We start from the raw sequence: 17500 nt of genomic DNA, 5'->3' as shown, positions 1-17500 counted from the left end.
TATACCCCTTCTAGAGAATTCAGTCTGTTTTCTGTATTTTATACTGGAGGATTTCAAAATTTAACCAACCCAGCACTAAGGCATACAGCAAAACCCAGTGTATAAGAAACTAAAATTTAAGAACTTGTCAGGCTGAAATTTTCATTTTAAGCACAGTTCACATTAGAACCATTTCAGGTTCTTAATTTCCAAAAGTAATGTAAAGTCAATCTATTTTATTTTCAATACAGTACTCTTTATGTTAGAGTGCTTACACTATGTCCATAAAATCTAAATAGTAACAGTTTTTATTTAGTTACTACAATACTGTGTTGGTCACTATCATTCAACTGGAACAGCTTTAGTGACAAATACACAAGGAAAACCAAGTACGGTATTCAAGACAATGTGAAACGGTCTATACTTTGAAAAACAATAGAAAACAATGACATGTGCATAACTTAGCACTATTTTGTATAATTTATGTGCCTTTAATGTTTGCACTGTACTATATTCCACGTAACTAGCATGAAAATGTCTGAATAATTTAAGATAAAAGGCCACCTCCGCTGATGGGAAACCGGAGATAAGCGCTGGCCTGATGGGCCTTCTGGCTCGTAAGCAGAGACTGATGCAAGTACTTTTTTTTTAACCAAAAATTAAGAACCCATTTTAGAACCTAGATAGCCTGATACAAGAACCTGTTTCAAGGCAAGGCTGACTTGGGAAAATCTAGGTTCTTATATGAGTGGTTTTACTGTACTCCATTTGACGAGATATGTCTAGAAATGCAGGCAATGGCAAAAAAGGCAGATTCAGTGAAATTTTGTCAAGAGGGGTGACATGTGGCGGATTTGGAAGAATCTCGCCAAATCCTCCATCTTTGCCATTTCCAGTAATGAACCTACATTTCTGGACATAAGTGCATTTGACTAGCAGGTTATTTCCATTACACTACACAGTGGTCAAATAGAATCCATCAGGTTTATTAGGTTTCCTAAGGCTTTGCTTCAGTGGTGGGCATGTACGTCATTTTGTTCAAGATAAAAATTAATACCAAGAACAAATCTACAGTGGACAAAAGCAAATTTGCACACGTTCTTTGCCATGAAATAACATCTCAAACACCCACAGCTTGTCCCCATTCGACCTTGCATCTCAGTTAGTAGAGCAATGGCGATCTAATCTGGAGGTCTTGAGTTCGATTGCCTTCTTAGTCAGAGTTTTTGTCTGCTCTTTTGTGGACCCATTTCTATTACTAGGGCTAATACTCATGGAAGACAGCATTCAAAATTATGCACCAATAGATATCATGGTTGTCAGGGGACAGTTTGTCACATTTATCATTTGGAGTACACATCTTATTATATGGTACAATACTGGATGTAAGTGTGTGAAAAAAGAAAAGACGGGGAAAGATGAAGCTCAAAGGCATGATAAGCATCACTGGTTTTTTAATTTCTCACTCTGATTTGAGCATTTTCATAAACAGTGCTCAAGTGTTAAAAGGTGAAAGCATGGGTAACTCAGTAACTGAAATGGGATGATAAAAAGACTATTGTCAAAACTGAGAAAAATAAAAATTCCTTGTAGTGTTTTCAAAGCAAATGACATGTAAGTTTGCAACACCCAAACCTCTTGTGTATCATTGTCATTGGAGCCCGGGGGGGGGGGGGGGAACTCCCATATGAAACAGACGGGGATGCTCGTCGTCTCGCTTAGGGGTGTAAATTTTGGATTTTCGTCTTGCTGAGGGTGTTCCGGGCAAAGCGCCAATATTTTAAGCCGCCAAGGTCAAAATTTGCTTAAGCCACGCCCAGATTGGTCTCCTTTAGGGGTCACAAAAAGCTTGAGCCACGCCCAGATGGTCTCCTTTAGGGGTTAAATTTAAAATTTCCGACGAGCATCCCCGTCTGTTCCATATGGGAGTTCCCCCCCTCCCGGGCATTGGAGGAACTGTAACAAAAAATACAACGTATCGCCGGGCTATCGTAGTCTTTGGGACACCTCGTATGTTAATCCATTGTCGCACGTAAACTTTTAGATTTCATTTTCGAGGCCTTTCCTCGTCTTCACCAAGCAAAGAGAGCGCCAAGCGTTCTCTTTTAACAAAGAAAGAGTTGAGCAGCCGCCATCTTCGTCTACACTTGACTTACAAATCATACGCGCAGGATTCGGGAAATTTGCAACACTTTATTTGCTGCGAGACAAGTTGGTCACGCACGCGGTAATACGCAATTCAACAATGTTGGGAAACAAGTTGAAGGAACATGTTGCCCGTATTACCGGAACTTAATATTTTTCTGCGATTCGTGACAAAAGCTTGCAATTTATTATTAATGAAGTTTACTTTCCAACACAATTGCACTGCAAATTTGCCTTGACGTTAAAAATTTGGCATAAAGCAATAATCTCTTTTTGGCGACATTTTCGAGGAATATTTTTTATTTTATTTTAGATTCTTTACTCGTTTCGAAAGAATAAAGATCAGAGATACAACCAGTCAAGTTTATCGGCATTATTCATAAATTATGTTCTTACTTTTTCAATCTCATGCCCGCTCCAAAGAAAAATGAGATCGGTTTTCGTGAGTTGTAACCTGTTCACGGACTGATTTTTTTTTAAGAAGGGAGTGATCCGTGTGATAGTTTAAATAGAGAAATAACTTTTTGCCACAAACAACCAACGTCATATACTCGCCGCGGGTTCGGTCGCTGAAAATATCTAGTCGGTATTTTCAAATGTTGCTTGCCCCTCCCTTTGTCTTCTCTTCAGACGGTCGTTAGAAAGACATCCTTCAGCTATGTAATAAAATAAAATGAATGTGCGTAAATGAAGCCATGATTTCCAAACGGAACTAAATAAAGCCTTAGCTATCATGACATCGTTTATTATTTATTACCGCCTTTAGTTTTTAGTTAAGCTTAGTTTTAAAATCTTCTGATAGTGAATTTCAATGAGAACTCGGTTCTTTTTAACATGTAGATTGACGTAATTCAAATAAATGAAATCGTAAAAGATAATTCGTTTCTTTGGAAACGATGGTCAAGCACTTATGAAATACATCTTGAACACAAAAAGCAGGGCTCGGTTTTATATTCTGAAATTAATTGTTCAAATTGAGTTTTCTAGGATGAGAGAATAAAAAAAGAAGATCAATTAGTACTAGGGCACTTTCCACGATGAGAAGCTTACCTGTTTGGAACAAATTTAAAAAAAAAAAAAGAAAAAAGAGAAACAAATACTGTAAACATTGGAAATAGGAGAAAAGTATCCCTTCCCCTTCCTCTTACAAAGGAATTCGCACGCATAGTGATGCTTGCGAAATGTGAAACGGAGGTCTTCATTCTAATGGACACAGAGAAAAAAGAATATCAACTTCCATTTCCCTTTCCCGCCGCATTTCTAACTAATCCGTTCGCTATTTTGCCGTGCGCACGCCTCTAAAATTTCGCTTCAATTTTTCTCTTTGAATTTGAAATTGTTTGGAGTAGGGAGAGGGACGGGTGGGTGGTTCTTACGGTCCAGACCCAGGTTGGTCGAAGCTTGGTTGGTGTCAACCATGCTGCGAGCAACTCCGCTCAGGAGTTTAGCTGGCTCGCTTCTTACTTTTACTCCCCTAAAATCAACCCCCACCCCCAGGGGAGCTTACTCGTGGGTTAGCTGTTATCATTTTCCCTTTACTCTCCTTGGTCACCTAGAACAACACATCGCTTTGGAAGATAATTTGCGTTTATCTTGGTCATTTGGTCAAACATCCATAGGGCATCAGATAACTCAGTGGATTTCTCCCTTTACTTTTGCTACTGATAACCTTTTCGCAAAACAAAATCTGTGACCTTGCAAATTTAGTTGACAAATTTCTTCGTGTACAAAATTTCGGTGCATCCGACATTCTGGATTTTACGTCGAGCCATGAAACCCTAAGAAGCTGCTTTTGCTGTTGTTAAATGCTGTATATTTGCCTGTTTTTTTTTTTAACAATTTGAGCATTGTAAACAGCACCTTTGCAACGTCGGATCTAGGAATATTTTAAAGGGGGTGAATTGAAAGGATCGAAATATATACGCTGACAAAAGTCCAGATAGTTCGGGCTGCCATTTTGACTTCGTTAACGTTTTGCATTAATAAAAATGTTCACGTCAGGTAAACAGTATCTCATCCAGCAAAAATTAAAAATACAATGAAAAGCAGATAAATAGAAAAAAAAAAGGAGGGAAAATGGGGGGTTGTTACCATATTCAGTTCCCCACCTTCCTGGATCTGCTACTACCTTGACTTAAATGGTTTTACTCGTGCGCCCAAAAGGCCGGATCGACGAAGTTGTGTCAGAGACTTTTTTTCACTAAAAAGTAATAAATATTGCGGTCAAAAACTTAATTACTGTTATTGCTTTTATGAGAAAGAAATAAAAATATATTGATCGCTTCTCAAACGACGTTAACTTTCACCATTTGCATTGCAGAAATTAGTTCAGTTTTAATGATATCAACTTTAAATCTTCGTCTTAATTAAAGGGTTTTTTGTGTTTACAAATCAATACCATGACAGTAAAATAGTATTAAACAAGGGTGTACAAAGTCCGGCGGTTCATTGCCACGTGACCACATAATCGAGTGGAAACATTGGGCGATGTGTTATCTATCAAATACGCGTTATAAATTTAGTTTATCATAAGTGCAAAAATGTCGTCCGGGAATATGATATTTGGTGTAAAAGATCCCATGATTGATCTGGAATTTTACAGTTTTGTGGACCTTTTGGTGTTCTGATTGATTTTTGTGCACATTAGGCAAATGGCGCCAGCATATTAATGAAAATGTAATGTATCCAGTGTGAATCACAAACCCAAACCCAAACATTTTGATTTTGAGTCGATTTTGTGAGGTATAAAGCGCAAAATCACTTCGAGGTATTGACATTTCAATGCCAAATGAAAAGAATGAAAATGTGTGACACAAATCCATTTGGTAGTTTTTGTCTCTGTTTTGCTTTCTTGTTCAATGATCATGTGAAATAGCTCATGCTTTCATGCCTACTTTAAGTGAAATGTTCCGTCATCTTTTGTGGCTCAAAATTGATCTGTAAAATTAATACAAGACGGCGAACACCAAAAGCCTATCTACTTTATTTCAGGAGACTGGAGATATGCTTAAAACTTTTTATTATTATAGGTTTTCTTGGATTTTTAACATTCTATGGAAATGGAAAAAATTTGTTGATTCAATTCATTCACTTAAAAGTAACGAACTGATAATGAAATTGAATCCTTCTAGAACTGACTTCTCAGTCTATTGTGACCATATCAAACTATTGAATAGCCCGGAGCAAAAACGGTCACTTTTATCGGGTTAACAATTTCTTGATCAAACAAATTAAGAGAAAAAAAACTCTGTGTGAACGCCGGTCTTGAGCATGTATTATCCGTGATTTTAATATTGATATTTTTGCTGGGTTGTGACCGAGATAGTAAATAAGACAATATCCAATATTGTGTCAAAAATCATTTTTATTAAGTCTTCTTTTGTGCATAATTGACGGAATCCTTGCAGAAAACATTCGAGGTGAGATTAGGGGGCGTAAAACGAGGTCATTTTTCTTTTTGCCTACGGTACACTGAAAGGTGGATGGATGGAAAATACAACGTTTTGTATTTCACTTTGCCGAGGTTATTTAAATACGAAATCATTTTCCCATTTGTAAGTGTAAACTATAAATTTTCGTCGGCAACATTTGCGAATGAAAGACGTATTTTAATGGGAAAAATACTTCTTTGGTTTCACACATCATTCTCCTTTAGCGAGAACCATCCTTCAACACATGGCAAAGTTATCATTAATGAAATGTGATTGGGTATAGCATGTTGGAAACTGTGAGATTTTTTTTCTCTGTGTTCAAATCATAAATACGGCGATCCGCGCTAACCTTTTGTCTTTTCTCGTGGAAGAGTCTACACTGTATCTCGCGTTACTGATCCATTCGAGTGCCTCCTTTATTTTACGTTCCTAAGCGCGTAAAAGGCAACTTTAAGTCAGACGTGACTAGTCTGTCGCGATCAAAGGACACCTCGAAACAAAACCACTATTAACTGACAAGGTTTAGATCGGTCAACTATGAATACGAAAATTTTCCTTTATCAAACGAGTTGATAAGGTAAATAGACCAATTTCGATATATTAAAATTCAGTCCTAAACAAAAGACATCATCTCGAGGCTCTGGGGAATAAATATAAGGATTTGTATGAGTTTATTCCCCAGAGCCTCGAGATGATGCCTTTTGTTTTGGACTGAATTTTAATATATCGAAATTGGTCTATTAACCACCGAAAAAAAGATTTGTGATGTGGTGTTTGGATCGTTACACCTTCGTCAGAGCAAATAGTGACTTCAGAAATTAACCACTTCAACTATGAAGACGACTTCGTATAAATTCGTATGCTGCTTTAAAACGGTTATGACCGGGAAGGATACTCCAAAATAAGGTGTGGTTAAATTTCCACCCTTTGGTTTTTGTGAAGTTTCTTGGGTCATTTTACACAATGTTATCATAATTCGCGTAAACTTAAATTACTTTTCTAAAAAAAATTGGCTGATAAACTAACAATCTTTAAACTGATTCCTATTTTTTCGAAAGGAAGCTTTTTTCTTGATAATTGCTTTTAACTTTCTTGTTGCTTCCATGAATTGAACCGTTAGCAAATTAATTCAATAAATCACTCAATTTCCTGCTTGTTTAGCGTCTTTTGCATGTTTTCATTTGCTGTGGCTTCCTCCATCCTTATTCCTACACGCATTTAACCGTTTCACTCCCAAGATCTGAATGTTTATTCTCCTTACTTACTGCCATACAGTACTTTTTATGTCAGTTATGGGAATTTGATGATGTATCTCTACAAGAAAAACCCAAGTGATAAATTTCTTTATTCTCATCACCAGTCTGCTTGACAATGCACTGAGTTTGTGTGGAGAAAATTTATATCCATCATCTGTCTTGGGAATGAAAGTTTCAAGGTTCAAGGTTCAAATTTGTTCAACTTCAAGTTAACAGCAAGTTACAGTTATAGTTAAGACTATTAATGTAATCACAGGGTTAATTTAAAGCACAAGGAGGGATTACGTTTTTTCAAACGTTGGCCGTGTAGCACTTATATTTGAATAGACTTAAACTGATTTGAGTGTAATGTGAAGTGCTAAGTATCCAACCCATATGAACCATGTGAGCGTTAGCCCTACTGATGGAAATGGCAAGGCTGCTGCCTAAGAAAATTTTAAAGGGGCCCTCAGAGCTAAACGCTGAGAACTTAGGAGCCCAACATATGAAGTGAAAGGTGTTGCTGTGAATAATTAAGGCACCCAGAGCTATTCTTTGGGAGCCCTAGGCTACCGGGCTCCTGTTAGGCGACAGCCTTGAATGGGCTCACACAAGGACAGAGAAAAACTCTGACCAGGGTGGGAATTGAACCCACGACCTTCGGGTTAGATCACCGCTGCTCTACCGACTGAGCTACAAGGTCAGCACCTTTACTTTAGTAACCCTGCAAAGTTTCAGCGTTTTAGGTGTTATATCAGCTGAGAAAATGTAAGTTGAAATTTGACAAATTTACAGAAATTTGCATGACTGGGGGTATACGTCATACAGGCCAATCATACAAACGTCTGTAATCTTTTTTATTTTTCAACTTACATTTTCTCATCATGACAACGCCAGCTTTCTTTTCGCTCGAAACACTGCATTTTTGTGGCCTTGCTTGCTTTGTTACAGGGTTACTAAAGTAAAGGTGCTTTTTCTATTTCTGGTATTAGTTTTTAATTTCAACTTATTTGAATTTTCGGCCGTCATTTTGGAGAAGGGTCTATTTTCATTCAGTTCCTCAATTTAAATTCACAAGACATCTGCTAATGAACGTAAAATTCCTTTCGGTTTGGTTGTTTCCTTGGTAATGATTGGAAATAAAGGGCTCTCGGTTATGATACACATTAAAACCTTTCTGTAATTTTTCATCGATTCTTTTAACACTTTGCAAATTTAACTATCATGTGTATTACTAAGTGGAGTGTGATCCGTGTTGTATTTGGTTTGTTTTATTTGAAGGTGTCTTCTAAATAAAATGATCATTTTATCTTTTCAAGTTGTAATCAGCCAAAAGGTGCTTTTTGGTATAAATGACTGTCACTTTTAATTCTCTTAGGCCCGTTTCAAACGTCGAACTTTACTTGTGCCGAATCTAATGCAAATGAGAAAAATCTATTGTTTTCGTCATTTGCATTAGATTCGGTACATCTAAAGTTCGACGTTTGAAAGGGGCCTTAAAGACGAGACTAAACTTGTCTCGTTATGGCTGATTAAAACTCAGGCCTCTGTTCTCTAAACCGATAACAGTTTTTTTGCCGATGACATTTCCTTAATACAGCAGTATTTAAATCGCGATGTATGTTAAATCACTTTGGTAACGAGACTACAGAAAATGTTCATTCCTCAATTTTGAAGAAAAAGTTAGCCTGATGTTAAATGAAGGCTTGCCCTTTTTAAAGCGACGAGCGACAGTTAAAGAAATGAACCTGTTAACATTCGTTAGCTCTGAAAGTTGGACTCTCGGGGGAAAAAATTGCCCCTCGAATTACAACCTCCGACTCTTTATCGCGTTGCTCATTTTATGGCTCTAGCTCCACAAAAACTTCGAAAGCTGTGTCGTAATCTGTTGTTCTCTTTTTCTTACTTGATCTTTTCACTTCTTTGTCCAATTTACCGGCTGTAGTCCATATCCTCGAAACAAAACTGAAGTGGTAGCGCTTAGGGGAGAAGACATGCTAATTTAGTAAAAACTTAACAAAACTCTGCCCAATCCATTTTATACGTGAAGATTTCGGTCCTTTTAAGCGAAAACTTTCCATTTTTTCATTAGCACCCTTCAACCGTCGCTCAAACTGCCAACAGGGTTGTCTGGTTGTGTCTATTGTCCCTGAGCCAGCATATAGAAATTTGGTAATTTGAAGGAGAGGTATCATTGGTGAGATTGACAATGCGACACAGCATTGAGGTTTATATGTTAAAATTTACTGTTCAAGAATTATGCGATCTTCAGGAGAATCCTAAACGGCGTTAAGCGCCTGAATTGGAGCTCTCTTTGACTTACGTTGAGCATGCGATTTCCGACGAGATAGTGCTGACATTTGTACAATGTCCGAAACAGTCACTTTTCTGTCCTTGAAAGGAAAAGAAACTTTTCGGCAGGAAGTTCCCGAGGGTGTTCCGAAAGCCGAGGTATGTGTTGTTTCGAGAATGTTGTAGCTATTCGAGTTTACTTGGCGAATGTAATTGAAGAGTGACCTCTTTCCGGTTTCGATGTTGCATGGCAACACTTTCTCGCTAGAAATGAACTTTATCAGTGATGTCGAGCACATATCACAGCAATTGCTTTCGCTTTGTCGCATATGCTAACGTCGAGTTAGTGTCGCTTGTATGGAGGATGAACACCTTGTGCGTACGTAAGACTTTTTCTCGGCAGACTCAGACTCAGACTCAGACCGAACTTCCCTGGGAAAAGGAATGAAAACGTGCACCGCATTTTTCTTGTTCTCAAGAGATAAACAAATTAATGACTTTGGAGGTCGTCGTGCGGACTTTATCATGAATGCGACAAAAGACTGTTGAAGTTCAATTGTTTTCCACCGACCTGTTAGAAATCTTCGCATTGCGCAAATATGTCAGCGGATGCGCTTAAATGTTCGTTTTATGCGAAATTGTGCCCACTGAAATGGCATCACGAACGTGTTGATCTAAATTATGAAATTGTGGCGAAGAAATTGAAGTTATTGGGCAACGTTTTGCATATTCATGTGAAAAGAATTGAACTGTAGGTCAAAAGTATTCAGTTTTTTTCACCTGTTTTATCTACTGTAATTGATTTCCTTCACTCACGTGCAATATTGTCATCCTCGTATCACGTTTTCGTCTTCCAAGTGCTCTCTGTTCTGAAACCAGAAACATCTCCTTTTCGCTTCGCAAAATTGTTGATGATTTGTGTGAAATATACGGAACTGACGATTTCGAAGATTACGCTTGTTGTGAGTTAGCTTAGCAGTGGGAAGGATGGGTGCATATTCTCGCATCATACTATGTATTCTTAATAAAAGGAAAGGAAGCTTCCAAGTTGATGAGTAAATATAACATTGATGGATAATCATAGAAGGAGATTTTGAGCGGTGATTTTTTGGACTGTCGTCGTCTTTGCTTGGTTAATGTTGAATAGCAACTTTAATTTTGAATTTTTTGAAGTTTATCATCAATCATAACTTTGTGATGCGGGCATCGATGCCAATCAAATGAATCTTATAATCACATGCGATTTTCCGGTTTTTTTTATTTCCGCTTTCTTTTCCCTTAATTTATGAAAGACACGATAAACTTTGAGTTTTTCTCGGAATATCGGGGCGCACATTCCACACTTGGTTTCGTTTTAAAGATGGCACTGTAAAAAATTTTCAATTATAATCGGACCTTTTTCACTGCTTTCCTTACGCTTTGGCGTTGTGAGAATATTCTATTTAGAATTGAATATAATGTAAATGAATGGTGACCACATCATTTAACGCACTCGCGTTGAACTCAAGCGGAGAGCAAGGCCACAAAAATGCAGTGTTTGGAACGAGAAAATTTATACGAGCCAGTTTATCATGGGAAAGCCAGCGTTGTCATGATCCAGCCAATCACCTAGCTAATGACTTAAGTGACGGGAAAGCCATAGTGGCCCGTCATGCCCCGGTCGCGGGCAAACGCCAAACCAGGTGTCGAAGGCATTTTTAATGAAGCCGTGTTTACTCGTGCCATCGTCATGGCGAAGTGTTGTTTCCTCAGAAGTTTTTGGATTTTTCCAAGGCACTGATCGCTAGGAATGCTAGCCGAAAATCACGATTTGTTCAATGGCAACTATCGAGAGAGTTTGATGATACAACGGGCAAGGTGTTCGACCTTTGCCGTTCCTTGCGTCGATTTATAAAGTGGACTTCAAATGTTATGTCAGTATTATAGAGCGGCAGGTGGACTTAGAACCCGAAATTCACTTGCAGTCGCATCTCGACAATCATGATAGCTTCGGCGGCCGCCAGAGCGCACCATGGGCGCGAGGAAAAACTTTCCAGAGAAGAAGCGTACAGACGCTCTCAGCTTGTGTTAGGCGATGGAGATAGCGTGGCCTTACCCGCGGAGGAAGAACTTTATACACCTCTCGCGCCTCACTATCTACTAGTACCGTTTAAGGATTGTGATTATGGAGTTCAAGATGGACAAGTAAGTCGAAAATCAATTTTACCTGCCTTTGAAGTCTCAAGCGCTGATTGTAGGTCATATTTGGAGTGGGCTTATTGGACGTAGCAAATCTCCATCGGCAGGCAGGGCGGTAGAATTTTGAGCCAGCTTGCTGTTAGCATTCGAATATACCAGTCACCACAAGGGGCTATCAGCGACAAGATTTGTCCAGACCTGACCTCATTCGATTTTTAACGTTCTCTTACGGCAAAAGAATTGGATAGTTTGATGTCGAATTTTCGTTAGCTCATTCCGCGAGGGATGGCGAGGAAGCTCTTTATACCTCGTTGGCATGTGTAAATATTTAAATATTATGCCAGTTTGTGTAGAGAATGCATTTTCCTCGAAATTCGACCATGGATCGTCTATTTTTAACGAAAACAAAAGGCGAAAATGTATGTCGTATTTTTCCTTTGTGGCGGGTTTGTCGATAACTCTCAGAAATGACTTATCCTTACTTTAATTTGATAGTAAGAATTGGCGAATTAATTATGACTTCCTTTTTTGCGATTTCCCACCGAAAAGCGAGCTTCGCTTGTGGAATCTACCCGATTAGCTATTGAGTTCTGACAAAATGTTCCGCGTTTAAATTCATCGGCTATTATTTCTGACGTTCGATATCGCACTGTATTTTTGGAAGCTATTTATTTCTATTGTTAACGAGTCACTGATTATAGAATATCAAGGTTCAAGCTCCATTTTTTCGCTTAGAAAAGCTTGTATATTCCTTTGCTAAAAGTAAATTACGATCGATGCCGATTAATTCATTTTCTAATTTAAGCACTGCTGTGACACTAAACGAGAAGGCAAAAATACATTTTGTAGGCAAATTTCATTGTGATGATTGCCGATTTGAATTGGAGAACGTTGTATTCGTCTCGTCTGCGGAGGCTTGGTGATAAACACTCTTTTTGACTGAGTTCCGTAGCTTTCAGAAGCACACGAAAGCTAACTTTAAAGACGATTTTCTTTCTGGAAATGTCAAGAAGCAATTTAAAAGTCAAACAAGTCTCGTAGCTGTACAAACGTCGAAAGCTGTTGCTTGATTTGAGCAATTTGTTTTCCATTTGCTATAACTTGAGCATTGTGTGCGAGTTTGAAAACATTGCGAATTAGCTTCTTCGATAGTGAATAGACAAATGGAAAATTTACCGATAAAACTTTATTAGTAGCTCTACTTTTGCCATTGACAGAAGCCAAATCGCTTTGTCCTTCGTTAGTGTTATTTTTTAATCAAAAGTCATTCTTATATTTGTTAGTGCAGCCAAAAAGGTAGGTTCTTCTTTTGACTCGAATTCGTGAAATACTGGCAAAAATCGCACACTTTGGAAAATTAATGTAGAATGTACGAAGAATTCCTTGGGTCCGCTGTAAATACACTTATGTGAGATTCCGAACCGCAATTTCGATGAATATTAATAATTTTTATCGTGAAAATGACAGTCCCTTTAATCCATCATAAACTCAACTATTCACCTTGATTTTACGAGACCAAAAAAGAGATTTTAGATTTTTATTTCTACGAAACCGATCGCGCAATTTAAGAGTAAGTGGTGCGAGACCATATGATAGCGAATCGTCAAAGTTTGTGACCTTCGTTTTTTCAGTATGATTTCGGCATGTTATATGCTTATTACAGCAACCTGCTCTTCATATAAATAAAACAAGATTCCATGGAAGACCGCAAAATTGGGAGGAGTTGAAACGACTCGAAGAAAGCACCTGATTTTTTACTAAAATTGTTTACAAAATCTCCGAAAATTCTCGAAGTGTATTCTTGCGATTGGAAGTTCGAGTTAGCTTACATTCCTAGAGGATGGCCCAACATTTTTTTGTAAATAAATCGGTTACGTACTCCATAATAACATGGTACAAATTGCCTTTAATCCTTCTTCGATTTCTCGTAATTTAATTGCTGAAATAAAGCTCGGTGTATAGGTAAGATGCGAAAAGTTCTGTTTCAACAAGTTATTCAAATTCGGGGCGGCAAAGAGCTGGGTCGTTCGCGAATCTCGATGCCGTGGTAAATGAAATATTAATAGTGTGAAATTTGCCCTTCAAAGAGTTGATTTACATACTTTCAATAATTCATTAAACTCTTTTGTTTGGGCCCCTTTCCCCATTTGTTAAGTTGATAAAATATTTAAATTTCGTTCCCTCGATTTGAGACAGGGTAATGCTTTGTTTACCTAACTGACAAGTGACGGAAGGTATCCGATCCTAGCCGCTCTTATTGAAAAATAAGGAATTGTAACACGACAAAACACACGTTTTCCTTCGAGTCTGTGAGATTTCAACTAGTATCTTTTTTTATTGACTTGTTTTTAAGGAGCACGATTTCTTCTAATTAGTGGAAGATTGAACCCCGTGGACGCGACGATGTTCCTCGAACATTTTCAATCCGAACTTTTAATTTCTTGAACATTAAACTTGTAAGTCGATAATTTAATTTTCGTTTCGCCGGTGGCGTACAAAACTTTTGCTTTGGTTTCAAGAGTTCATTTACAATGCTATTATCGGCTTCTTTACATTTTCTTTAAAGGTAACAGTGGGAATCTTATTTCTACTTCAAATCGTATTGATGCATTTCACCTTGTTGTGACACTCCATTTGTAACAATCCTAAAATCGACTCGCAGACTTTGCTTACTAACCGCGGGAGTTTAGAAAAGTTCTTGCAACGGGCAAACAAAGTTCCTATGTTATGTAAGAAGTCGTCGAGTTTTCACTCACGGAGAGTAAGGTTCTTTAAGACTTTGCGGGCGTGCAAAAATGTCCCACATATCTTAAGTCTTCTCGACCTTTTACTGTATTTGTTAATTTTTCCTTAAAGAAGCAACAGTTATTTGAAACTGTTTGTGTTCCCTGTTACCTCCATAGAAAAGGCTTTGTTCGCTGCTAGGGCTAAAACAAAGCCATCTCTGATAAAAAGGTTGCTTTGATAGAGAGGCGACCCCCTGTCGCTTGCAAATCTAAGGACTGAATAAGCTATCGGGTAATATTTAGATACCCTGCTGATTGCAGAAAGACAACATTACGGCCAACAGCTGTAAACCTACTCACGGTACCTAGCTAATCTGCTCAAACTGTTGCACTATTGCCCAGTCCAGCCTGGCTGAGGGAAGAGGTTCGCAATGTATAGCAATCTCGGGAACCGTCTTCCCAGAAACACTCGCGTTGAAACGTGCATCTCGATGAATCTTTGCTCTCCAAAACAAGCGCGGTTTTTTTTCTCGAGTTATTATGACGAGCCCTGAACTTAATCAGCAAGATGAAATTGGATGAAGCGTAGGACCTCTGCGGGAAGGAAAAAAATATTTTAAAGTGTTTGCGTAAAGTTGATGAACAGTATTTCCTAGGCGTTATTTTCGCGTTACACCACGGAATGGTTGGGCATTTTTTGGCGACAAGGCTCTTACAAGCCTCTCTCCATCTGATAGAACTTAACTGAATAGACTGTCCCCATTTATCCCTGTTGCTGAAGTGTCATCTAATGTCTTATTAGCTGGAGAAAAATATTTAGCCTTTTGTTCAACTATTCTCATATTTATTAGAAATTAAAAGTAGCACCCGCGTTATTTGCTGCGAATTTATCAATTACCTTGCGATATTCTCCACGGTGACTCACGCCCGCATTGTAATAAGTAAATTCACTTTTTTAATTTAATGGGAAAAATAGAGCCTGTTGTTCGCGATCGTCGCCACATAATTTTGACTTTCTAATTTGTGGTTGGAGATAGCTAGAAGCCAATCATATTCGCTTGGTCATCGATTAACTTCTCGAAATATAATTACGTTCCTTTTTTTCAAAATAAACGCTAGTTTCACTTCCGATTTAATAGTAGATAGTTTCCGATTCTGTGATATGAGAATTGCAAATTGCCCTCAAGTGCTATTTTCTTGGATCTGAAATTTCACTCTTGCTCTATTTGATAACTGTCCAGTTCCCGCCTAAAAAGCATCCTTGTTGAAAGAATCTTCCACTTAATTCTTATCGAAAGTGTTTATTTTTCCTTAAATTAGTAGCTGTCGTTGAAAAAGAAAATGGAATTTGAATAAATCCTTTCCCCGTGTAACAAGCTAAGAAGTAAATTACAGTTAAACGTCTTTTTAAAGTTGTCCTTGCAAACATACGTTTGTCTGGAAAATCGGATTTCGCGGTTAAAAATACAAAATTTGATTAAGATTAGTGTTTCTAGTTATGCACTTCATTCGAGTTTTTTCAAAATATAAATTCTACCGGAAGCTTGTACACACATTTGACCAAATTAAGAGCGGGTCGATGGAAGATTGATTTATTTCCCCAAGGCGGGGTCGATATTTTGTTTTTTCGAGATTAATCCTCATTAGTTGACAAATGTGTTTTTATTACCGCTGTCTAACTATTATTTTAATAAGTTTGATATTAAGATGGTAAAGCTTTAAGTAGTATGATATTTTTCTTTTTCAGACTTTTCTCATTGTTGCGAGAAAGTTCAACAAACAATATGTTTACCGCTTTCACGCATCCGACTCTCTATACATCTTCAGTCCAAGAAACAAGATTAGAAGATTTGTACTTTTTCTAATAACACATCAATATCCTTTTGATAGCACACTGTATCATTAATTTCGTTATCTAAATTTTGCTGCTGCGAAATCTATTTTTTCGTGGCTAGTCTGAGATACGTATGTTTCGTCCCTGCCAAAGGAATTCGGTATAGCCAACTCGTTAAACATCTCGTTTGAAGTCCCTCGAGCCTTGAAATGATGGTGGTAATCTGGCCTTATCTCTCTTAAGAATTCCCAATTGCGTAACATGCCAAAAAAAAAAAATTGTTTTTTTGGCATGTTGTGTGTCATATGTTATATTTAACGAGTTGGCTGTACCGAAAGGTCTTTGATGAGTTCCTTGGCAGGGACGAAACATACGTACATGTCAGGCCAGACACGAAAATATGCAAATTGAAGTGTCCTTCACAATTTAAATTTGCTTAAAAATTTCGAGCAAAAATAGTTACCCACGTCAGTGGTTTCGTTTGAAAAGGGAGTTTAAGCAACAACAAAGTAAACGCCAACAAACGCGCCCCTTCAAAATAAAACTTAATGATACGTATCGCAATTATTCCAGACAGTTTACGCTGTGCGGTACGTGCGAATTTTTGGTGCGAACGGTCCTAAAGTAAAGATGGAAAAATGAAAAAATGGAAAAAAATGAAAAAAATGGACTAAAATGCGTGCCGCACGTGCATCGCAAACATGTTTGGTCGTTTGACGTCGACTTAGTCGTAGCCGTTGTCCTTGGGAACGGCGTGGATGGAGACGTAGCCGTCGCCGTAGGGTGTGAATCTTTGGAAAGAAAATGGAATATTTTTTTCCGTCGGACATTCACGTTCTCTACGTAACCTCAAACTTGGTCAACAAATAATTGTTACCACGGACTTCAAAGGGTAGGGAATGGTTTGTAAAGACTATAAGTATCCAACTCCTTTGAGTTGCAACTATAGGTGTTTTTAAGATGTAAAGCGTCCGTGGGAAGGATAGAAAAACTCGTTGCTTAGCAACGGGCGAAAGGACATCTGAAAAATCAGAGCGTCCTTGGCAGCATTCGAACCCACGAACTCCGTAATTCAGGTTGGATGCTCTATCCATTGTGCCACTGAAACGCTTGGGGAGCTGTTGAGTTGCTGAGCGGAAAACGGACGAGACGAGTTCAACCTGTTGTATTGTACGCTATTGTACGTCTTGTCGTTTGTACTTTTGGTTATTTACTAATCACATTTTCCACCGTGGGCGTCACGAAAAAAATGTTAAACATTGATTCCTATGTAAAAGAGTTTTTCTTTCCATAAATTCTCTCTTTTCAGATCAAGTTTGATAAGGAATCGCTTATCAATTGCCTTGGCATGTAGATTGCGGGGTATTTTTACTTGTTCTTTGTATTTTGACGAGCCCTTGGGGTCCCAAGGGCGGGTCAAAATTTAGCCAAGCTTGTTTGACAAATCTTTGTGACTCTTACTCAATTTTGTTGTCTTATTCCTTAATCTTATCTCACGTATTTTGAACTTTTAATTCTTCTGACAATTTTAACAAACTGTGTGTTCCTGGCTATGAGCAACCCGCCAGAAGAAGCAGAGTAAGTAGAAACGTATTATTTGTTCTTTCTTTTAAAGTACTACTGTAATAAAAAAATACCGTTCCTCTCAGTTTCTTCAGATTTTGAAAGTATGTTTGCTAA

At 38.0% G+C, this 17500-nt stretch overlaps 1 protein-coding gene across 4 annotated transcripts in view; it reads left to right on the top strand.

The window, feature by feature from the left end:
• The window catches only part of LOC138026239 (sodium channel protein 1 brain-like), a 45123-nt gene that overhangs the window by 902 nt on the left and 26721 nt on the right, over positions 1–17500 (top strand). Inside the window, exons 1-3 of one of the 4 annotated variants that reach the window (XM_068873488.1) lie at positions 9070–9241; positions 15734–15861; positions 17318–17398. In XM_068873488.1, the coding sequence (XP_068729589.1) occupies positions 9158–9241; positions 15734–15861; positions 17318–17398 (293 nt within the window). In that variant the 5' untranslated portion in view covers positions 9070–9157. Of the gene's footprint in view, positions 1–9069; positions 9242–10784; positions 11267–15733; positions 15866–17317; positions 17399–17500 lie in introns of those variants that run through there. The other 3 variants (XM_068873486.1, XM_068873487.1, XM_068873490.1) reach the window with 3 other exon arrangements.

This window comes from Montipora capricornis, chromosome 12 (assembly GCF_036669925.1).
Source record: "Montipora capricornis isolate CH-2021 chromosome 12, ASM3666992v2, whole genome shotgun sequence".
In the NCBI taxonomy this organism is placed as follows: Eukaryota; Metazoa; Cnidaria; class Anthozoa; order Scleractinia; family Acroporidae; genus Montipora; species Montipora capricornis.
The sequence above is the reverse complement of the archived record's forward strand: the minus strand, read 5'-3'. Positions and strand labels throughout refer to the sequence as shown.